At 40.7% G+C, this 24,704-nt stretch overlaps 1 protein-coding gene across 3 annotated transcripts in view; it reads left to right on the forward strand.

Moving 5' to 3' along the window:
* Nucleotides 1–22,345, forward strand: part of LOC142749805 (ATP-dependent clpX-like chaperone, mitochondrial) — a 39,629-nt gene extending 17,284 nt beyond the window's left edge. For 2 of the 3 annotated variants that reach the window (XM_075858274.1, XM_075858273.1), the window contains exons 5-14: nt 1,091–1,250; nt 3,490–3,531; nt 3,992–4,168; nt 17,828–17,992; nt 18,315–18,403; nt 18,670–18,834; nt 19,868–20,167; nt 20,263–20,355; nt 20,555–20,661; nt 21,050–22,345. In XM_075858274.1, the coding sequence (XP_075714389.1) occupies nt 1,091–1,250; nt 3,490–3,531; nt 3,992–4,168; nt 17,828–17,992; nt 18,315–18,403; nt 18,670–18,834; nt 19,868–20,167; nt 20,263–20,355; nt 20,555–20,661; nt 21,050–21,140 (1,389 nt within the window). In that variant the 3' untranslated portion in view covers nt 21,141–22,345. The remainder of the gene's footprint in view (nt 1–1,090; nt 1,251–3,489; nt 3,532–3,991; nt 4,169–17,827; nt 17,993–18,314; nt 18,404–18,669; nt 18,835–19,867; nt 20,168–20,262; nt 20,356–20,554; nt 20,662–21,049) is intronic. The other variant, XM_075858275.1, reaches the window with a different exon arrangement.
* Nucleotides 22,346–24,704: the final 2,359 nt, after the last annotated feature.

Raw genomic sequence — 24,704 nt, forward strand, 5'->3', positions numbered from 1 at the left:
TTATACTAGCAGCCTGAGGCCCTAACATTTTATTTGCACAGCCAGCAATGTAATGTCATGTAGACATTTGATATTTTATTACAGTCAAATTTAAGTTCAAGAGGACCTACATTTTGCCGTTCCTCTGTTATTCCTCCTAGAAACGTATACATTTACAACAGGGTGTTTGTTACCAGTTGAGGGTGTGTCCTTACAGACTGTCAATGTCCAATCCGTGCTGACAGAGTAAGACTGTGTAGGGACATACACCTTTGGAATGGTAACACCCAGTTGTCAATTTATTTTAAGTTTCTGGGAGGCATAACAGAGGAACTGCACATGTAGAGATCTAAGAAAAGGTGCTCCTGAATTATTATTATTTCATGGAGAATACAAGTAATTACTAAAATAGGCAGAAGAGGTGACGGGTCCTCTTTAAAATCACGTAATTGGACAAAAAAAAAAGTTGCAAAACAATGTTTAGGATAGAATAACGACTCAAAAGAAGAAAATACAATAACACTATTTTCTCTTTTTTATTTACCTTGATTAAAATGATTACAAGAAAACGTGCACACACTTTCTCTATTCCTGTACTGTAAATATTTTGTCAATTATGGTAAATGGAGTTCAAAACCAAACTGGTGCAAATGATTTTTTCATGCTGTCCGTCATTATCATATTTTTTTTTAGAAATTTAACGTTACCTTCTAAGTACCCCAAAATGAAGTCTAAAAAAATCACTTATCCCATAAAAAACAAGGCCTCAAGCTGCTACAGAACTATAAAAAATAAAAAGGCTATGGACTGACTGAATGTGGTGAAGCAAAAAAAATTAATAAATAGAGAAAATTCCTGGCCATAATTCGCTCAGTCCTTAGGATTATTTAGAGGTTTTTGTTGGTCTTTCCTTTGTTCCTGAATACCTAAGCTACAAGAACCAGGTTTGGATAAATAGTCCTATTCGGTCCATTATTAGTGATTTGGGTCGAGGTTCTGACCAGTCATTGGATTGCAGAGTTCCTTCCTTCATGCCCCTTCACTGACACATACCCTGAATCGATGTAGCCGCTATAATCCTCCGTTTTTTTCCATGTTTTTTCCTCTTCAGATCTATAACTACCTCGACAAGTATGTGGTGGGACAATCCTTTGCAAAGAAAGTTCTTGCTGTTGCTGTGTACAATCATTACAAGCGGATCTACAATAACATCCCAGTCAACATTAGACAGCAAGCAGAAGTGGAGAAACAAGCCTCTCTAACCCCTCGAGGTGAGTTGCTGCTGCTCGCATGAAGTAATACTGCCCATTGGTTCACATTCCTGAAACGTATGGTGGCATCTCAGGTGGCTGCATTCATCTAACATAACATGGTGGTTCAGATCTTCAGACTAGTCAGCATGTAAAGTGTTAAAGGGGTTGTCTTCAGACATCGTGAACCCCTTTAATGACTTGTTCCAAATCAGTGTCAACAACAATTTCATTTACCGTGAGTGTGAATCCACTCTATGGAAAGTGGCGCTGACCCATTAGGCGGTTGTTCACAGACTTATAGGTGACCACATGTCCGTGCACTAAAGGTTACTGCTGCTGCAATACAGTCTGCACCGCATTGAATGGCTGCAGGAAGTTAATTCTTTTTTTTTTTTCTCTTTCTTAGCTGAAAATAGTTTTTGGGGAATTGCAGACAATGCAGTTTCCTGACTCGTTTCAACCTGTGCATCCAAACTGGATATAATAGTTCTCCATATTCCTTCCCACTTTATGCTTCATGGCTTTCAAGTGTAAACCTTGACAACTACATCCCAATGACTCTAGCTGATACTGTGTATCTATCTATACATTATGTATCTGCTCGTACAGGGTTTCATGGTTACTGCAGTCATGTCGCGATCTTCTTTCTTTTTATACCCGCTCAGTTGCACTTCTGGTATGCAGCTCCACTGTAGAGATCAGATCCGGGTCTGGTATACAGCACAGACTGCAGTCTGGCAAACATTATTTCAAGCCATACGTTTTTTCCTTAGACACCAGCAGAAACGTTTCCACTAATCCGTATTGTAATAAATCTGTGTCCGTATTTCTAATAAGCAATAGTCAGTAATTTGTCAGGTGGGTAAAAGACTTTGTGTCGATATGAACCCTTATAATTCATGCTACCAGTACCAGCTTTGCTTCTGTCATCCAGTCCTACACCCGTCTGAATTGTAAGCCGTACAGAACGCTTTTGCTTGTATATTTTGCTTGCATGTTTTCTTTTGCCTTGGATACTTATTAACATCTGCCCTTGCTGCTCTTCTTCATGCTCGCTCTCTATCACCTTTCCGTCATGCTGGCTCAACTGGGCTTTGCTGTGTACAGACGTCATGACAAGTAAATTATTAAATGTTCCTTTTGTTAGGTCGTTTCCCAAAGGCTATTACTACTGGATGCTTAATATGTACTTAAAACGCATAAGAATCCTAGGTGCAGATGTGTCCTTGGCGTTTCATCTGCCAAGTCCTATTCAGCTATTTTTAGTGGCGACAACTAACATGGCGGCTATTATATCTCCAACAGGGGTTATCGCCCCGGCTTTGTCAGATTCCTCAGTTATTCAGTCGTATAAATTCCCCTCTTCTGTATCGCTGCAGCTAGACAGATTAGCCTTTCACTAGTCTGGGGATTTTAAATGACAACCTGTGTGCCGACCATAATGGCTGTCGTATTAGTTGTAGCTAGAGATAAGCAAGTTTCTTGGCGGGGTTACCGTTTTGCAGATTTGCTAGTCAGATTGTGATTCACCGGCTATGACTGCCTTGGTGAATTTATTAGTTTTTTTGGAAATGTAAGAATAGGCAAATCAATTCTGCCATTGTAATCTACGGACTAGTACAGAATCTACAATGCATACAATAAGAAACTGATGAATATACTCAGGTAATTTAACCTCATGTCAGAAGAGGAAATCTTAAGGACTGATATTTACTGATTTCCTTTTAGTCTAATTAAAAATCCCCTAAAAGAGTTTCAAAGCAAGTCTTGGTCGGATGACAGTCGCAATATAATTTGAGGTTACTATAGTGTAGCATCAGTGTTTTCTTATGTGGAAAAAGTCGCATGACAATCGCAAGATTCCCTCCCCATAGGAAACACTGAGGGTCTTACACCGATCGTAGTGCAACCAAAAGTCCCCGCGGAGCCTTAGCCTTACTAGTATCCGCTTTTCCAAAGCAGCAAGATACTTGCGCTCTCTTCATGTGATTTAGCCCACAATTTGGCTGTGTTCACTATGCTGGGGAAGAGGTACGTTCTATAGGGTAAGGTCAGATTGTCTCATTTAGCAGTAGATGTCGAATGGGATTTCTTGACAATCATTTGCTGAGGACTTTCATTGAAACCCTCCCATTTAAATCACACTCCTACTCTGGCATAGACGCCAGCTACACCTACAAATACTGGGCTTTTATTTCTCTTCTAAGCAGGTTGCTTATGATTTCTTCCTGTCACTGTTTCAATTCCCTCTCTGTAGAGTTAGAGATCAGAAGACGGGAAGATGAGTACAGATTTACAAGTAAGTTTCTTTTTGCTCGGACTAGATTCTGTTGTCCCCCGTTGTATGGTCAGGTGGTGTCTGCAGCCACAATTGTACCCCGTTATTATGGTATCTTCCCTGTAATGAGCACTGTCTGACATGTTCTACATTTCCACTATTACACACATGACTCAAGAACCTATCACTTATTTCAATCTAAGCGTTGACCAGATGATTTTCTTTTAATATTGGATGTTTTATTGATTGAGCAGTCTGGACATATGCAAAGCTCTCCACGCATGACTACTAACAATATGTATGCAAGCTCTTAGTCCTGGTCGCCCTGCATGTCATCTCTCCACGTTGTGCACGAACACTTGTCACATCATGTGATTATGCCTTACATTCTTGATGCATTTTGGACTTTGTCAAATGTTTGTCCACAGCTAATATATGGGGAATGGGATTCCATTTAACTAGACCCTCGTTTTCTTCCCAGAACTACTGCAGATTGCTGGCATTAGCCCGCATGGCAATGCCTTGGGAGCATCTATGCAACAGCAAGTGAACCAACAAATGCCACAAGAGAGGCGAGGAGGTGATGTGCTGGACTCGAGCAATGATGACATCAAGCTAGAGAAAAGTAACATTCTGCTGCTCGGCCCAACTGGGTCTGGTAAGAGACCTCCTGACCGTTTTATAGCACGTGATCTTTTACTTCCCTGGATATATGACATTGACTGTTTCTTGTATAAATAAGCACATGTGGAGACCTAGTGACGAGATACTAAGCTACATGTGCATGGCAAACTAAAATAATCATTGTGTTACAGAACTCTTACCAAACCTTCCAGAAAAGGTCTAAAGTGTTTTTGAGACCGAGAAAACGGCCAATAAATCGGAAGCAGAACGCCTCCAAACATCTGCCCATTTTAATGGGAAAAACTGCGTTCTGTTAAGACAGGGTGTTTTTTTTTTATGTGGCCGTTTTTTAAAAACGCCCGTGTAAAAAAAACGCCTGTGAAAAAGGTGCATGTCCCTTCTTGAGACGTTTTTGGAGCAGTTTTTCATTGACTATAGAAAAACAGCTCCCAAAACTGCCGTGAAAAATGCGAGTTGCTAAAAAAACGGCTGAAGATCAGGAGCTGTTTTCCCTTGAAAACAGCAGTTTTTTTCCGACTTTTTTTTAGTAAGCGTGCGAACATACCCTAAGCAGTTCCTTTAACCCGTTAGTGACCGCCCCATAGTGTTTTTACGTCGGTCACTAATGGGCTTTTTTCCGATGCATACGCCTTTTTACGTCACTGCATCGGAATAAATAAACCGAGTAGGGAGCCGTTAAATCTCCCTGCTCTCAGCTGCCAGAAGTAGCTGAGGGCTATGGGCATCCCTGCTCGAACGGGTGAGATCGATATTCGCCTCAATAGCGTGTTCCGCATCTAAGTGGTTTCGCAGAGAGGGAGGGAGCTCCCTCTCATCCCACTGACACCCGGCGATAAGATCGCTGAGTGTCTGATGGCAGCCGGGGGCCTAATAAAGGCATCCAGGTCTGCCTGTAGTGTATGCCTGCTAGGTCATGCCTCTACTCCAAAATGGTACCGATCAAAACTACAAGTCGTCCCGCAAATAAAAAGCCCTCCTACAATTGCATCGGCGAAAAAATAAAACCGTTATGGCTCTTCAAATATGGAGACACACACACAAATAATTTTGAAAAAAAGTTTCTTTTCACTGTGTAAAAGTAGTACAACATACAAAAACGATACAAATTTGGTATCGTTGCAATCGCAACAACCCACTGAATAAAGTTATTGTGTTATTTATACCACACTGGAAACTGCGTAAATTTAGGACGCAAAAAAAGTGGCGAAATTGCTGTGTTTTTTTTTTCTATTTACCCCCCCCCCCCCAAAAAAAAAGTTAATAAATTCTATGTACCGCAAAATGGTGCTATTAAAAATTACATTTTGTCCCGCAAAAAACAAGACCTTATACAGCTATGTCGACGCAAAAATAAAAAGGTTATAGCTCTTTGAATGAGACGATGGAAAAACGTAAAAAATGGCTTGGTCATTAAGGTCTAAAATAGGCTGGTCATTAAGGGGTTAAGACGGGCAGGTCCTATGTTTTCTATTTCCTACCCACCATTAAATAGTCTGCGTTCCTTGTTGCGGTGATGGTTCACAGGGGGCATGTCTCTGCAGTCACCGGGAGAGATGAGCATGTTCTTTCCATCTGCTGATGCCACATGGCCACCACTGTCTTCTCGTTAGAAAAATTATACAAATTTGTTTGTTAACATTCCCATTGCTAAGATGATAGACCAGGGCTACACGACACCATTGGCTGTTAAAAAGGTTGCACATCCAAAAATCAATGTGTCGTGCTGCGTAGTGCGTACAAGGCAGTAATGCAAGGGATTGCGGTCGCTTTGCCACCACCAAGTTGCCATGACACCAAAAAGTCTTACAGGTTTGGATTTCTTGCGAGTCATAGTCTCGGGAACCTGCGGATCGTAAAGCGACATTGACTTTCATTACCTGCGATGCGGGCAGGGCAACAGCGATTTTTGGCTACGTGACCAGTGTTGTGGCCAAACTCACCATATTGCCGTAGCTTTAGATAATTGGAAAGGTAGTGTAAAGGAACGACTATGGCACCTCATTATTTATTAGGCAGCACTTGATATTTTGGGAGGAGGCACATGTAGGAACTTGACGTAGTTCCGGTCCCCCGTTCTGATACACGCTGGAATGAAGCACCTTGGAGTCATCCTGGAAGCAGCCACGGTTTTCCTCTGAACAAACCCTGCTAACAGAAAGATAGTGGTAGTTCGGGAGGTGATCTTGTCTAGCGGCAGAGACAGAAGCAGATAAGATGTTCCTGAGATCAGGCACCACTGCGTTACTTTAACTGCTAAGCCCTTTCACTCTTTTCTCCCAGTGGGTGTCAGGCGGCAGCGTCCCCTCCGCTCCCTTCTCGTACTGATCAGAAGTATAAGGCTATATTCACACAACAGTGAAAAATGTCCATTAAAAACTGATCAACTGGCAGTTTTTCATGACCATTTTGCATCCGTGTGTCTCCAAATTTTCATCCATTTCCAGTCCATCTGTCTGTTTTTAATGGCCGTTTAAAAAAAGCTGATGAATTTAATTGGTGAGGCTTTTTTTGTCCCAACCCCCTGAAAACACCCAAAGGAAGGTTACATGTTCACCTAGACACTATTTACAGCCTCCGTGTGTGTGTGTGTGTGTGTGTGTGTGTGTGTGTGTGTGTGTGTGTGGTTATAGTACACAAGAAAATGGCGACCGCACTCTGCGAATACCAGTGGTACCTAAACACTAAATATAAATAAATATGCATTACTGCTGAAACTGCTTACAATAGTGAGGTTCTTGGCGCACATTTTGATCAAATTGTGTGAGGCAACCTGACACTTTCTTGTGTGTGTGTGTGTGTGTGTGTGTACATATGTATGTGTGTATATGTTTGTGTGTGTGTATATGCATACATACATACATACATCGGGTGGCAGCTTCGGGGATGGAGAGATGTTGCTTTGTTCACCGTGGGGTAGGTGACGTTTCACTTCGCATCCGAGCCTTTCTCCAGCTCAGAGAAAGGTTCGGATGTGCTGGGGTGGGGGTGTTGCTTGTTCTGTTCACTTTGTGGTGGGTGGGCTGGCATCTCTCCATCTTTCAGGTCTTAGTACTGTTGCTTGTTCTCTGTCTTTGCCGTCTGTTTTATACCAGGGAGTTGATTCATCCTTTCACTGGTAATGTGCACATGGCCTGATATTCAGCTTGCTTTGAGTGCTGTATATATTACAGTGTAACCTTTATTTTTCCAGAGCAGTTTAAGAAATTAAAGTTGAGCACTGTTTGGTTGCTGTGGGTAATGAGGCCAGTTGCTAATAGCAACCAATGTACTGTAAGCAGGTAGCCATGTACTGTAAGCAGGTAACCATGTACTGGAAGCAGGTAACCATGTACTGGAAGCAGGTAGCCATGTACTGGAAGCAGGTAGCCATGTACTGGAAGCAGGTAGCCTTGTACTGTAAGCAGGTAGCCATGTACTGTATTGACCTGTGTTCCTGCCTATTCCCTCCATCCCAGTTTTATAAAAGCAGCACTCAAAGAGAAATTCCAAAATGGATATGGGTGCCCAGCAGGTAATCCTGATCCAAGGACAATGAATGTATATAGAAAGAACAAGGTCCTAAGGTTGAACAGAAACGTTGCATCCTGTTTGAAATAAATCACCTTTATTTGCCATACCGGAGTGCTGCGGTATTTTTCTTTCTTTTATATATATATATATATATATATATGAGTAAAGCAGCAGCAGGCCTCCTAGGTTGAGGCTAGGAACCCTTGTTAATGAAATCCAAAAAAATGAAGAGGCAGCACTCCAAGGAAATTGGTGAAAAAAAGTGGTGTGTTTATTCACCCCAGGCAGGCAACGTTTCAATCCGTCTCTATGACAAAGATCCCATAGAGACGGATCGAAACGTTGCCTGCCTGGGGTGAATAAACACACCACTTTTTTTCACCAATTTCCTTGGATTGCTGCCTCTTCATGTGTTATAAATGATTTGTGTTTTACGTCTCATACGTAACATCACATTATATACAGATAATGATGATTTGCCTTTTGTTTATAGCAGAGGAGAACTTCCTGACTAGTTTCCCTAGAGTGAATTAGATTGGTTGCATGGCCCTTTAAATAACTGCCGCAGCTGCGGAAGATGTTACGGAATGTGGTGAAAGTCGGCTCCGCCCCTGCACTTTGTGACATCACTCACATTATATAAAGAGCCGCAGAGCTGACACTTATTTGAGGGTTTTAGTTGTCAGTGGAGACATTTAGTGTTGGTGAGATATTTGGACTTTGTGAGGATTTGTAGTGTTCGAAAGAGATTTGGACTTTCTGAACAGGATGAAGAAAGGCGACGAGGAGGAGCTCCCAGATGAGATGTGGAGAAAGATGGTGGAGGAGGCTAAGCCGGCATTCCGGCCATCAAAGTTTGGCAAAGTCTCTTTTTGGCCAAATCTGGAGACTATTCTAGAGGAGGAAGAGGATGAGGAGGAAGCGGATGTAGTGGAGGAGGTTCTATATATTGAGGAGGAGAACATCAGCAGGCCCTTCAGTTGTCATGTGAAGGAGGCCTGGCCAAGCATGGAGTCATTCATAAGTACAAGATGTTGGATTCCAAAATGTCTAAGGAGAAAGATCCGAAGCAACAAAAGCAGAGATGCAGAGAGCCGTCGTCCATCACGGTTCCTTAGAGCCATCTTCTGTTGTAACGTCAAGACATCAGAATAAGCGACCTATAATATCATTAAGATCATGATATCGGAGACCTTATAACATCAAAGGAAAACATTTTAACATCAACATTTACAACATAAGATCTATGATTTCCATCAGAAATATTACCACCAGATTGAATATCCTGATGTAACATCTGCCGGGCTGGAGATTACAGTCAGAATTTTCCAGGATTAAAGGATTTAATTATTAATAATTATTCAGCTTAACAAAAACATTTGAAATAAAATAAAAATTACAAAATAAATAGATTTTTGTCTCAATATTATTATTATTTATTTATTTTTATTAGGCAGCCTTCAGGTGACCATGGGCTGTACCCACCTACCTATCCACTTTTTTCAAATACTGCCAGTCTGCGTGGTTAGGGAAGAAAGATATTACCAGCAGAATACAAACATGTTATAAAGAGTATAGGAAAATTAGTTTATAACTTCTCGCTGTCTGGCATACATGTATTTTTGCTTTAACTGGTTGCAGACACAGGACGAGAATGCTCGTCCTGAGCGGCGAGCACTTCGCGCATTAGGACGAGCATACTCGTCCTGTGTGACAGCCGTCTGTGCGCGCGATCGAGAGCGGGGCAGCGGCTGTAATACACAGCCATGGCCCAGCTCTGACAGCGGAGAGGAGAGAAACATCTCTCCGCCATTAACCCTTTGAATGCCGCGCTGAAAGCTGATCGCGGCGTTCAAAGAGGGGGGACTGCACATTGATCGCGTCACAGAAAATAACTGACGCGATCACAGCCCACAACTCGTATGGGCAGACAGCCCAGGGTCCATTGAAGGACCCCAGGGCTGTCTGAACATATTTCCTGTTGTTAGGGCATACTGAGGTATGCCCTAACAACTGCCTGTGTACAATCAGTAACAGGCTAATGTACTGGCATATAGATCTATGCCAGTACATTACAGCTACAAAATGATAAATCCCTTTATGGGATTAAAAAAAAAAGTTAAATGATAAATAAAAAGTAAAAAAAATACACACACACACACATATATTTTAAAAAGTTTATTTATTATAAAAAACAAGTCCCAAAACATGAAATAATATAGACATATTTGGTATCGCCACGACCCTAACAACCTGTACAACAAATGTATAACATTATTTATGGTGATCGGTGTATGGTGTAACAAAAAAAAAAATTAAAACCGCAGCGGAACTGCTTTTTTTGTTTTTCTGCATTTTCGCCAAAATAAAAATGTATAGAAATTAAACGATAATGTATTTGTACCAAAAAATGGTACCTACATAAAGTACAACTCGTCCCGCAAAAAACAAAGTCTCACAACTACGTCGTACAAAAAATAAGAGTTATGAGCGTCGGGATGCAAAGAGGGGAAATGTAAAAAAAAATTGCTCTGTCCTCAAGGCCAAAATTGGCCGTGTCCTTGAGGGGTTAACCTTTAAGGCTTTGTATACATCCTTTGCATTTCTCTGAAGTGGAAGTGCCCCCGTTATTATACTGCATAAGGCACTATATAGTAAATCCAAATAGGTTCTGTAAATGAGAGATTACATACCTGTATTATTCCGCTATGATCTGATCACGTCCTGCGAGTGCCTGCATACTTAACCCTTTCAGGACCAAGTTCGTTTTGGCCTTCAGGACCAGACCCATTTTTTTCAAATCTGACGTGTCATTTTATGTGGTAATAACTCTGGAATGCTTTTGCCTAGCCAAGCGATTCTGAGATTGTTTTCTCGTGACATATTGTACTTTGTTAGTGGAAAAATGTGGTCAATAAATTCATTGCTTATTTGTGAAAAACACCAAAATTTAAAGAAAATTTGCAAAAATATTTTTCTAATTTTAATTGTATCTGCTTGTAAAAGTAACTATTTTGTGTGGTATTAATATTTCACATATTCCATATGTCTACTTTTATATTTGCGTAGTTTTTTGGAAATTTTATTTTAGGACGTTACGAGGCTTAGAACTTTAGCAGCAATTTCTCACATTTTCAAAAGGCTATAGTTTCAAGGACCATTTCAGTTCTGAAGTGGCTTTGATGGCCTTATGTACTAGATAGACCCCATACATTGCCCCATTTTAAAAACTGCACCCCTCAAAGTATTCAAAACAGCATTCAAAATTTCTTCACGCTTTAGGCATTTCAGTGGAATTAAAGCAAAGTAGAAGGGAAATTTAGAAATGTATTTTTTGCCGAAATTTCTTTGTAATACATTTTTTTCTGTAACGCAGAAGGTTTTACCAGAGAAACACAACTCAATATTTATTGCACAGGTTCTGCAGTTTTTAGAAATATCCCATGGCCCTAGTGTGGTAATGAACTGAGCACAGGCCTCAGAAGCAAAGGAACACCTAGTGGATTTTGAGGCCTCCCTTTTTTTAGAATATATTTTAGGCACCATGTCAGGTTTGAAGAGGTCTTGTACCAAAACAGTGGAAATTCTCCAAAAGTGACACTGTTTTGGAAACGACACACCTCAAGGAATTTATCTAGGGGTATAGTTAGCATCTTGACCCCACAGGTCTTTTGCTATATTTATTGGACTTTGTCCGTGGAAATGAAAATCTTTTTTCTTTCTAAAAAAATATAATTTTTTTTCAAATTTTTACGAGGAATAAAAAGCACCCCAAAACTTGTGAAGCTATTTCTCCTGATTACGGAAATACCCCATATGTGGTAATAAACTGCTGCATGGACCCACGGCAGAGCTCAGAAGGGAAGGAGTGCCGTTTGGATTTTGGAGCACAGATTTTGATGGAATGGTTTTCAGTGCCATGTCGCATTTGCAACGCCCTGGAGGGACCAAAACAGTGAACCCCCCCCCCCATCCAAAGTGACCCCATTTAGAAAACTACACCCCTTAACCCCTTCCCTCTTTAGCCGCTTTTGACCTTCCTGACCGAGCCTCATTTTTCAAATCTGACGTGTCACTTTATGTGGTAATAACTCCGGAATGCTTTCACCTATCCAAGCGATTCTGAGATTGTTTTCTCGTGACACATTGCACTTTAAGTTACTGGCAAAATTTGCTCTATATGTTCAGTATTTAATTGTGAAAAACGCCAAAATTTAGCGAAAAATTGCAAAAATTAACATTTTTCTCAATTTAAATGTATCTGCTTGTAAGACAGGCATTTATACCACACAAAATTGTTGCTAATTAACATCCCCCATATGTCTACTTTAGATTGGCATCGTTTTTTGAACATCCTTTTATTTTTCTAGGACGTTACAAGGCTTAGAACTTTAGCAGCAATTTCTCAAATTTTCAAGAAAATTTCAAAAGGCTATTTTTACAGGGGCCAGTTCAGTTGTGAAGTGCCTTTGAGGGCCTTATATATTAGAAACCCCCAAAAAGTCACCCCATTTTAAAAACTTCACCCCTCAAAGTATTCAAAACAACATTTAGAAAATGTCTTAACCCTTTACACATGTCACAGGAATTAAAGCAAAGTAGAGGTGAAATTTACAAATTTCATATTTTTTTGCAGAAATACATTTTTAGTACAATTTTTTTTATAACACAGAAGGTTTTACCAGAGAAATGCAACTCAATATTTGTTGCCCAGTTTCTGCAGTTTTAGGAAATATCCCACATGTGGCCGTAGCGTGCTACTGGACTGAAGCACCGGCCTCACAAGCAAAGGAGCACCTAGAGGATTTTGGGGCCTTATTTTTGTTAGAATATATTTTAGGCACCATGTCAGGTTTGAAGGGCTCTTGCGGTGCCAAAACAGTCAAAATCCCCCAAAAGTGACCCCATTTGGGAAACGACACATTCAAGGAAATTATCTAGGGGTATAGTGAGCATTTTGACCGCACAGGTTTTTTACAGAAATTATTGGAAGTAGGCCGTGAAAATTGAAATCAACATTTCTTCAAAGAAAATGTAGGTTTAGCGATTTTTTTTGTTTTTTTTTTTTTTTTTCTCATTTCCACAAGGACTAAAGGAGAAAAAGCACCGTAAAATTTGTAAACCAATCTCTCCCGAGTAAAACAATGCCCCACATGTGGTAATAAACGGCTGTTTGGAGACACGGCTTGGCTTAGAAGGGAAAGAGCGCTATTTGGCTTTTGGAGATCACATTGAGCAGGAATGATTTGCGGCGGCCATATCACATTTGCAAAGCCCCTGAGGGGAAAAAACAATGAAAACGCCCAAAAAGTGACACCATTTAGGAAACTACACCTCTTGAGGAATTCATCTAGGGGCGTAGTGAGCATTTTGACCCCACAGATGTTTCATAGAATTTATTAGAATTGGGCAGTGAAAATAAAAACAATCCTTTTTCTTCAATAAGACGTAGCTTTAGCGCAAATTTTTTCATTTTCGCAACAAATAAAGGAAAAAAAAGAACCCAACATTTGTAAAGCAATTTCTACCGAGTACGGCAATACCCCATATGTGGTCATAAACTGCTGTTCGGGCACACGGCAGGGCTCAGAAGGGAAGGACCGCCATTTGGAGTGCAGATGTTGCTGGATTGGTTTCTGGGCGCCTGTGGGCCCAAAACTGTGGAATCCCCCCAGAAGTGAACCAATTTTGGAAACTACACCCCTCAATGCATTTACCTAGGGGTGTAGTGAGCATGTTAACCCTGCAGGTGTTTTGTAGAAATTAGTGTGAACTTGATGTTGCAGAGTGAAAATGGGATTTTTTTCCATAGATATGCCAATATGTGGTGCCCAGCTTGTGCCACCATAACAAGACAGCTCTCTAATTATTATGCTGGGTTTCCTGGTTTTAGAAACACCCTACATGTGGCCCTAATCTCTTGCCTGGACAGTCGACCAGGCTCAGGAGTGAAAGCGTACCATGTAAAATTGAGGCCTAATTTGGCGATTTACAAAGTATTGGTTCACAACTGCAGAGGCTCAGATGTGAAATAATAAAAATAAACCCCTGGGAAGTGACCCCATTATGGAAACTGCACCCCTCAAGGCATTTATTAAGGGGTGTAGTGAGCATTTTCACCCCACAGGTCTTTTCCATAAATGAATGCGCTGTGGATGGTGCAAATTAAAAATTTATATTTTTCCCTAGATATGCCATTCAGTGGCAAATATGTCGTGCCCAGCTTATGCCACTGGAGACACACACCCCAAAAATTGCTAAAAGGGTTCTCCCGGGTATGACGGTGCCATATATGTGGAAGGAAACTGCTGTTTGGGCACACTGTAGGGTTCAGATGGGAGGAAATGCCATTTGGCTTTTGGAGCGTGCATTTTGCTTGGTAGTCGTTTTTGTTTGGAGTCTTACTGGTGTTTCCGTTTATAATGTAGGGCATATGTAAGCCGGGCGGAGTATATAAGGGGCATAGTCAGGTGGTATAATAATGGGGTAAAAAAAACCAATAAAATAATCCATAGATGTGTGTTACGCTGTGAAGCAATCCTTTCTGCACAGGCTGGTGTCGCACTGATAAATGGCGTCCTTTATTATCCCCCTTTTGATCCACACTCCGCGCCTTTGTAGTTTGGGGAATTTTGCTAGGAAGTGTTCTGGTATAATACGGGCACCGTCGCTTCCAGCGGATATGTTTGGGCCCTCCCTTTCCTGGTTCCCTAATTTTAGGTCCTTGATAAATCGCCTCTTCAAACTGAAGCAATGTTCCCCTCGGGCACAACTGCATATTTTTTTATTTCCTGACTTATTGGAGCCATAACTAATTTTATTTTTCATAGACGTAGCGGTATGAGGGCTGGTTTGTTGCGGGACGAGCTGTAGTTATTATTGGTACCATTTTGGGGTACATGTGACTTTTTGATCACCTTTTATCCTATTTTTTGGGATGCCAGGTAAACAAAAAAACGCAATTCTGGCACAGCTTTTTTCGGTTTTTTTTATACAGCGTTCACCATGCGTTATAAATTACATGTTAACTTTATTCTGTGGGTCAGTACGATTCTGGCGATACCTAATTTATAGAACTTTTTCATGTTTTACAACTTTTTGCACAATAAAATTACTTTTGTAAAAAGAATGTATTTTTTCTGTCGCCAAGTTGTGAGAACCATAACTTTTTAATTTTTTTGTCGACAGAGTTGTATGAGGGCTTGTTTTTTGCGGGACGAGCTATAGTTTTTATAGGTACCATTTTTGGATACGTGCGACTTTTTGATCACTTTTTATTGTAATATTTGTAGGGCAAAGTGACCAAAAAACAGAAACTCTGGTAACGTTTTTTACGGTTTTTTTTACGCTGTTGACCGCGTGCAATAAATAATACAATATTTTGATACCTCCGGTCGTGGCGATACCAAATACATATGGTGTATTATTATTTTTCAATAATAAAGGACTTGATAAGAGTAAAAGGGGGATTGTGTTTTATTTGATTACTTGAAACTTTTACTGTTTTCAAACTTTTATTTTTTGCACTTTTTTTTACACTTTTTTATACTTTTTTTTACACTTTTCTTCAAGTCCCACTAGGGGACTTGAAGGTCCAACGGTCAGATTTTTTTTTTTCTAATACATTGCACTACCTATGTAGTGCAATGTATTAGATCTGTCAGTCATTCACTGACAGCAAGCCGATTAGGCTTCGCCTCCCGGCGGGGCCTAAATCGGCTTCCGTAATGGCAGAGCAGGAGACCATTGTGTCTCCTGTTGCCATAACAGCAGTCGCCAGTCCCGATTGCCTGTCAGGGCTGGCGATCTGCTAGTAACCGCTACGATGCAGCAATCGCTTTCGATTGCCGCATCGAAGGGGTTAATGGCAGGGATCGGAGCTAGCTCCGGTTCCTGCCGTTACAGGTGGATGTCAGCTGACTTCCACCGCTGATGCCGCCGGATCAGCTCCTGACCCGGCGCCATCTTGCCGGCAGCTACGGAAGCCGATCAGGCTCCGCCGCCGGGCGGATCTTGACCGGCTTCGGTGCTAGGCAGACCGGGAGGCCAGTATTAGGCCTCCGGTTGCCATTGCAGCCACCGGAACCCCGGCAATTTCATTACTGGGGTTCCGATGAGCTGCAAACACCTTAAGTGCAGCAATCGCGTTTGAGCGCTGCACTTAAGGGGTTAATGGCGGGGATCGAAGCTAATTTCGGTCCCCGCCGTTACAGCCGGATGTCAGCTGTAAGATACAGCTGAGATCCGGTAATGATGGCACCGGCTCAGCTTCTGAGCCGGTCCCAAACATTCGGCGTACATGTACGGCAAGATGCGGGAAGTCAATGCTTTCCATGACGTACATGTACGGCAAATGTCGGGAAGGGGTTAAGGAATCGATCTAGAGGTGTAGTGATATATTTATAGATATATTTAGACCCCACAGGTCTTTTGCAGAATTTATTAGTTGGGCCGTGAAAATTTATATCAATTGTTTTTTTTCCCACAAAAATGTTTCATTTTTTCATTTTCACAAGGGATAAAGGAGAAAAAGCACCCCAACGTTTGTAAAGCAATTTCTCCCAAGTACGGCAATACCCCACATGGTCATAAATGTTTTTATTAATTTACCCTTTCAGGACTGATCCATTTTTTGCTTTTTCATTATCGTTTTTCCCCTCCCGCTTTCCAGGGGCCATCTTCTTTATTTTTTTTTATTTATTTTTTTCGTCCGTAGGGTGGTGTGAGGGCTTATTTTTTGCAGGAGGAGTTGTAGTTTCTAGTGACACCATTTTAAAGTACCATTTAATGTACTGGGAAACTCCAAATAATTTTTTTTTGCAGGCTGAAATTTGAAAAAGCTGTGATTCCTCAATTGTTCTTTGGGTTTCGTTATTACGGCTTTCAGCATGCGGTAAAAATGTCAAGTTAAATTTTCTCAGACCATACGATTAAGGTGATAACAAATTTTATACAGGTTTTCTATTTTTGTTTTATATTTTACTACTTTTACAAAGTAAAAGCTATTTAAAAAAAAACAAAAAACTTTTTGTTTCACCCCATTCTGAGAGCCATAACTGATGAGCTGTAGTTTTTATTGGTACATACAACTTTTTGATCACTTTTTTTCATTAAATTTAAAAAAAGGTACGGTGACCAAAAAACTGATTTTTGGCGTTTTAGATTCTTTATTTTTTACAGCGTTCACCTCGAGTTAAATAATGGTACATTGTATTAGTGTGACTTTTACGGATGCAGCGATGCCAATTTTTTTACATTACTTTAGAGGAAAAATGGGAAAGGTGTGTTTTTTTTTTTTTAACTTTTAAATATCTTTTTGGGTTTTTTTTCACTTAACTATTGACTTTTTTTTTTTTTACCTTTTTTTTTTTTTTGCTTGAAGACCTGCAGCACTGATAGCTTCTATAATACATTACACTACCTAGGTAATGTATTATACATTATGCTTTTAAACTGATCATGCTTTTAACACCCACCGTGAATTTACGTTGGCGCTGCACAGAGCCCAGCATGCGCCGACGTAAATTTACTGTGGGCGGTCGGGAATCAGTTAAAGGGATTTCCCAATCAGAGACATTTATGACCTATCGACAGGATGTGTAATAAATGTGGACCCGCACCTATCTCTAGAACGGGGCCACCTAAACCCTGTTCTACTGCTGTGTTGTGGCTGAAGCATGTGATTTCTGACCATGAATTACGGAAATTGCGTAGCTCCCATAGTAGTGAATGGCAATTATGTAGCATGTAAGATACGCTGTTTCCGTTGTTCATGGTCGGTAATCACACGCTTCAGCCACAACACAGAGCGGTAGAACGGGGTTTAGGGGACCCGTTCTAGAGATAGGTGTGGGACCCGCTTATATCCACAGGATATGTCAAAAATGTAAGATAGATCATAAATGTTTCTGATGGGAAAACCCCTTTAAGCAGGATTAATGGCGGCCATGGTTAACTGAACTTTCAGCCTGTACATCCGATCATCTCCTTTATAGCATCATAACAATAATTTAGATCATGTTGTCAGTTCCATATGACTCGTGTCTTTTGAGCTTATACTTTTTTATTTTTCTACAGTTGCGTCAACATAATAATATTCATACACCAGGTATTTTCTTTGCAGTCAGTTCTGTATCTTCATCATGGGTTTGTTGCCCCACAGGTAAAACTCTTCTTGCACAGACATTGGCAAAATGCCTGGATGTCCCCTTCGCTATATGTGACTGTACCACCCTGACTCAAGCTGGTTATGTGGGAGAGGACATTGAGTCTGTGGTTGCCAAACTGCTTCAGGATGCCAATTACAATGTGGAGAAGGCTCAACAAGGTGCGTACATTTTATGCCTGTATATTTAAGATCGTTTGATAGAGGCTGATTATATGACTTCTTATAGGCAGTCGGCAGTAAACTTGTCTGATTTGGTCATAGCACCTCAATTGCAGCATGTAACTGATTTAGAAGGAGAACGGGTAGTTATTAATCATAGTTTTTTTTGTTTGTTTTTTTACCATACTGGCCACCGATTCCAAGGGGAATTGCGAGTTTGGCCTCCAACAGAGCCTCTGACGCAGATGTGTACAAAGCCTCAGTAAAAAAAAAAATTACATTTAAATGGGATCTAAATGGAGCATAATTTCTTTTACTTCAGGCATTGTATTCTTGGATGAAGTTGACAAGATTGGCAGTGTCCCTGGCATACATCAGCTGAGGGATGTGGGCGGAGAAGGCGTGCAGCAGGTATGGCTGATTTGTAGCCTTTTTTGATTATGTGCATGTAGGTAATAAATAAAACACTTTTTAACTTCTCCTGCTCTGTAGAAGTCTATAGTTCTGTATAGCTTTGTCATATTTATATAATATTACTGTTTCCAGGACATATAGAAATGTATTTATTTTTGCTGTGTTGGTGCATCTATTATTATTCTTCCTATTATTCTTATTATTCTTCGGCCAGTAGACTTGATCATATATAAATCTAAAAACCTGCGGTAACTCATTTTTAGGGTTTGCTGAAGCTTCTTGAAGGTACTATTGTTAATGTCCCAGAGAAAAACTCAAGGAAGCTGCGCGGTGAAACCGTTCAAGTTGACACGACAAACATCCTGTTTGTATCATCTGGAGCTTTCAATGGCCTGGACAGGATCATCAGTAGGAGGAAGAATGAAAAGGTTTGTTTTTAAATCCTTAAAAAGGTTTCCCAATTTTGCACATTCATGGCATATCCACTAATAGTTTAGGTGGGACCCCACTTATCAGACGTTTGACATATCCCCTGAAAATGGCCCATTTTACTTTCTGATTCCCTCTGCACACAACAGGACGACATAAACAGCAGATATGCAGCTCTGTTCTAAGTGTACGCAGTCCCTGACTGTTCAGATTACTTTCCTGTGTTTGTGCCCTCTACTAGTTAAGATGTTTAAGTGTCACGTATACATTGGATATTTTTAGGCTCTCTCCTGCCTGACACGGTGATTTAGATATGCACTTGTATTTACTTGAACTGTTCTAGGAAGAACTTGAGTATTTAATTTATCAAATTGTTGGGGGTGCTATATAATGCCGATATGGTCCACAATACTCCTTCACATAACTTCTTGCACCTTAAGGGCCTACTCCCCTCTTTAATGCACCCTGGCCTTTGTGCTCCTGATAGCAAAGAAATCTTCATTTTCCAGAGCATATCCATGTAAATGACTATTTAACCCTGAAGTGTATGGCATGGACACAGAAGATGTAATATACAGCCGACATCCTACTGCAACAGCCAAATTTAGAGAGCACTCCAATCTTGGCCCTTTAACCCATTATATGCAGCATGAGTTTCCCCTCTATATGGCGTACATATGCCCTAATTTATTAGACAGACAACCCCTTTATTTACAAGTATTTATATATAAAACATGCTGCTTGATCTACATAATATAAATTGTCCTAAACCTCTGAATTTGGGTATCAATATAATGTGCATAGTTTCAAAACGTATGAAGTAGTCCGATCACCCAGGTGTAGGTAATGGTGCACGGACGGAATGCAAAACAACATGTATCGACGCAGGTAGCGTAATATAATGTGCATAAACCAGAGGAATGACTGGTAAAAGCTCTGACCAGTAGTAGATGCGCATGTGCTATTAATAGCTTTGTAGAAGGTAAACTTTAACCTCTCATGTTTTCATTTTGTATTCCCTCTGCTCTTCAGTATTTGGGATTTGGCATAGCCTCTAATATGGGGAAAGGTCGTCGAGCTGCTGCAGCAGCAGATCTAGCAAATTCCAGTGCAGAATCTAACGCTGTACAAGACATTGAAGAGAAGGACCGGCTGCTGCGTCACGTGGAAGCAAGGGACCTCATTGAGTTTGGCATGATCCCAGAATTCGTGGGACGTCTACCTGTAGTGGTGCCCCTTCACAGCCTTGATGAACAGACTCTTGTACGCATTCTCACAGAGCCACGTAATGCTGTTGTGCCACAATACCAGGCTCTGTTCAGCATGGATAAGGTTTGATTTTAATAGCTTTTTATATAAGTTGAGGTGGTTTTTTTTGTTTTTTTTCCAGATGTCTGACTACATTGTACTCATTTATTGTGTTTCAGTGTGAATTAAACGTCACTGAAGGTGCTCTGCGGGCCATTGCTAGACTGGCTCTTGAACGAAAAACTGGTGCTAGAGGCCTCCGCTCAATCATGGTAAGTCCACATTCTTTCCTATCGCTGGAGCTATTGTATTTTATTCTGTGTAAAATGTAGAGCAACGTACATCATACCATGCAGCAGCTTAGTATTGTTGGGTGACGGAGGCCTGCCAGTTGGACACCTGTGACCTTATATAATATAATTTTTGCCTTTTTTTTTTATTTTATTTATTTATATATTTTTTTTCTTTAAGGAAAAGCTGCTTCTTGAGCCCATGTTTGAAGTTCCAAACTCTGACATAGTTTGTGTTGAGTTGGACCAGGAGGTGGTTGAAGGGAAAAAGGAGCCAAGCTATATTCGGTAAGTAAAGGAATTCACTTCTTCATGAGTGAAGGGGCTGTACTTGACTTCCCGAGACTGATAATCTCTGACCTTTTTCTATTTTTAACTAATTAACTGCCATTCGTTGCAGCTCCCATAAAGCGCGCACACACCCTTCTTCACGGTCTATACACCCAGTACGGGAAGATAGTTTGTGTCTCTTGAATAAGGCTGCCCCATGAAAGTTCTTTTAAAAAATAAAATATAAATGGTTACAACATTAATAAAAAAAAAAAAAGTCTAATATTTATCTTCTACATTTACATTAAGGGAACTAAAATGAAATACACGAGACTTTACAACCTGTGCCTTAAATTTACATAGTCAGAATGTAAAATAATTGATTTACTCCTTCTTCTCTCCATAGAACACAAAATAAAGAGGTGACAGAGGAGGAGTATGACTCCGGAGTGGAGGAAGAAGGCTGGTCTCGGCAGGCTGATGCAGCAAACAATTAGACTGTCCGGTTCACTACTGTTCTCCTTCAGTGTTAAAATTGTTTATTCCCCTTTAGCGAGAAACTTTTCACAATACGAAATATAACTTTTATTACCAGGAAAACTCACTTTGGGAGAACAACCAAATTCATTTTAAGGAACTTCAGATTTCTACTGTAGAAAGCAGCGTTTATACGAGTCGGACGGTAACCGTGTATATTATCTGGGGCTTTTATAAGACACAAATCTTTTTGTTAACACTTGTTAAAGCTTCATTTACTGGGATTAACCGTGTTTAATTTTACTATTATGTTCTATGACTATTGTGCAGGTGTGAACTCTACAAAAACATGTTGGTTGTTTGAGCTATACAGGGGTCTCACCATCTCCCAAACTTCTTTCCATGCATTTATTAGTGCTGGTATTTCTTGTCAATGCAGACATTTTTTTAAATTTTTTTTTTTTAATGTACTGGCTAGCCAAAACTGGAACCTTACATAAATACTAAAGATTTTAGTGCTTTTCTCCACCAATTATATATTTTATGTCTGCTAGGAATATGGCTGATATCTTGACCCCTCACCCCACCTCCATTGGCAAGGGTTCATACCAGTGGGTGCATTGCAGATGTCTATGGTCTGTTCCTCGTCATCGGAGTCACTGCATGATACAATATAATTAAAACTATCATGCATGTTTGCATAATGAGGGCAAATTCATCAAAAGAATTGTACTTGCTCTCAATACAGATGTTTGATGGACCATGTCAACCGAGACCATCCAACATGGTGCAACTGTGGTCCATTTGTAAGTGTCTTATGTCAACTGCTAGCAAGCCCTAGGAAGCCTGTCTAATGAAACCCTTCTACAAATTCTGCATTTCCCATAATACAGTAACTTCTATAGTAAAGGGATTGTTGGTTCTTTATGCAATCATATTTGATTGATTTTGTAATTAATTTCCTGCTGGAAATGTATTATATCATGCTGCAGACCCCACGGTAGTGACAGGGTTGATATGAAAAGCTTTTAAGTTATAGAGAAATGCTTGTCTGCGGGATTTTGTGTCCGTTTTTGTTTTTTGATTTTAGAATTTCACAGAAATGGGCAACGTTAATTCTGTATAACATTCACCCGAATAAACGTCTCTAGCCAAAATGTGTTTGTGACATTAAGGGACTTACAAGTTTTGTAGTTCCTTTAAACAAATTAAAAAGTGGATAAAACCTTCCTATCTCCTGCTGATGTATTTTGACGCTAGTAAAACGCATTAGACGGGTCTGCATTTGGTGTACAAACTGTTGCACATACTTTAGACATAAAAATTAAACCACTGAACGGTCAGCCGTAAAGATAACAAGCAAAAAAGGCCATCATATTCTCCGTAAATATTGCACACGTGCTTGCACCATTTTTTAAAAAATCAGTTTGTAACAGTATTTATAAATGTGCCCCATTGTATAGCTCCACTTCCCCATCCTCATCCGAGATACTTCCACATAACTGCCACTAAGGCCAGCTGGGCTATGAATATTAATGAAAAAAAATCAACTAGTTATTACACAGGACAGACGTAAGAGCCTGCACTGCCTTGGTTGCACTATCCACACTAAGGCATATAAAGAAACCGTAATATTGGAGACTCAGGCCCCATGCACACGACCGTACAATTTTTTTTTTTCCGTAATTGCGGACCAAAAATTGCGTAATTGCGGACCATAGTTGGTATGCTTTCATTTATATACCTGACAAAATAATAACAGTGTGGGGTCTCCATGAACAAGTGTATAGTGTGGCGGTGGATAGTAGATGTTGTGCTCTGGTCATTTGATCTCCTGTCTAAAGAGCTGTGATGAACAGAAGGAGTGGAGATTTGCATGTATATGTCGGAACTATTACGGGCCTCGGCCAGAAGGCGCGCTCCTCTTGTGGTCGGTTGGTAACACTGCTGTAGTAAACGCTAACCACCTCTCCTCCGCTTGTTGTATATCCTCTTGGGGAAGAGGGAAAGTGAAAAGCGAAAGGAAAAATAAAGGTGGGAGAGGGAAAAGTGCATGAATGTATTGCACGGCGCAGTAATTGAAGAGTGACAATAGCAGCCATCTGTGCAGTATAGACGAGCGGCCTGGTTATTCAATATGCCCGGTAAGGCTGGTAACAGAAAAACCCTAGGGCCAGTCTTCCCTAAGGAAGTGAAGGGCAGTAAAGCAGAGCCCATTAAACGGGATAAATTCTGGAAAACTCCGCCAGTTAATTCCCGTCTGGCTCAGAGAAATAAATAAAAGTGTAGCTAAACGTTTCACAAACTTCTGACATGTCATAAGTTTGGATTGGTGGGGGTCTGAGCACGGAGACCCCTGCCAATCTCTAGAAAGAAGCAGTGGAACTGCTTGTGTGAGCGATCAGCCGCTTTGTGTCTGTTCGGCTTTTTCCGGAAAGCCGATGTATCGGAGTACGGGCGCATAGACTTTCTATTGAGTCCGTACACCGATACATTTATTTCCGGAAATAGCCGAACAGACACGAAGTGGCTAAGCGCTCACACGAGCACTTCAGCTGCTTCATTCTAGTGATTGGTGGGGGTCTCAGTGCTCGGACCCCCACCAATCCAAACTTCTCATATGTCACCATGACATCTCAGAAGTTTGTCAAACGTTTAGCTACACTTTAAGATTAATAAACCCCTACATTAGTAAAGATAAACTACAAAAGGAAAAACTTGGGCTCCAGTATTTTTGAAGGCAAGAATGGCGCTGCAGACTGTGCTATGCTTGCCTTCAAAAGTATTGGAAAGCTTGCTGGAACCCCAGATGGAGTGCCACAACCCAGTGTAAACAAAGCATCTGTTTTGTGTGGATGTGTAATAGGGCACGAGTCCTCTGCTTTATTCTCGTATGCCTCTGAGTTTATTCGTGGTGCACTACATCAGAGGGGTTATTTAATGGTTTTAGGGAAGAATATCTTCGTACACACAGAGGTTGCATGGCTCCCTACTAAAGGAGCAATAAAGGTTCCATGAAAATGTTCATGATCCCTTAGGCTTTATGCACACGACTGTTGCCATTGATTGGGCCTCAAACTACAGATCCTAGTGTCCATATTTGGGTCCATAACGCCTCTGAGTTGCTTCCGCAACCATTCCGTATGTTTGTATATTACAACAATGTTTCTGGGTGTCATCCATATTACGCGGTCAACACCAGGAAAGTCGTGATCGGATTTCCTAGGTGTTTTCCTAGCTTCCATGTGCTGCCTATTAGTTTTGGGGACCAATTAACTTGAATGGTGGCATACTGTAGGTCTGTAAAAAACCATGATGTGTGCATAGCCCCATAGAAATGAAGGGGTTGGTGTGCAAAAAAAATGCGGATAGCACACTGACAGAAAACGCGGCTGTGTGCATGAGCCCTTAGTGTGAGGCTGATTTTTACTTGGTCTCAGTTTTAGCCTATGAGATTAATTGATGAATTAAAGAGCGTTTCCTTAGGCCAAAGTGTCTTTGGGTAAATCCGCAAGTGGCAGAAATATCCACCTTCATATTTAAGGGTATGTGCACACACACACTAATTACGGACGTAATTCGGG

Source organism: Rhinoderma darwinii, chromosome 3, assembly GCF_050947455.1.
Source record: "Rhinoderma darwinii isolate aRhiDar2 chromosome 3, aRhiDar2.hap1, whole genome shotgun sequence".
NCBI classification, from domain to species: domain Eukaryota; kingdom Metazoa; phylum Chordata; class Amphibia; order Anura; family Rhinodermatidae; genus Rhinoderma; species Rhinoderma darwinii.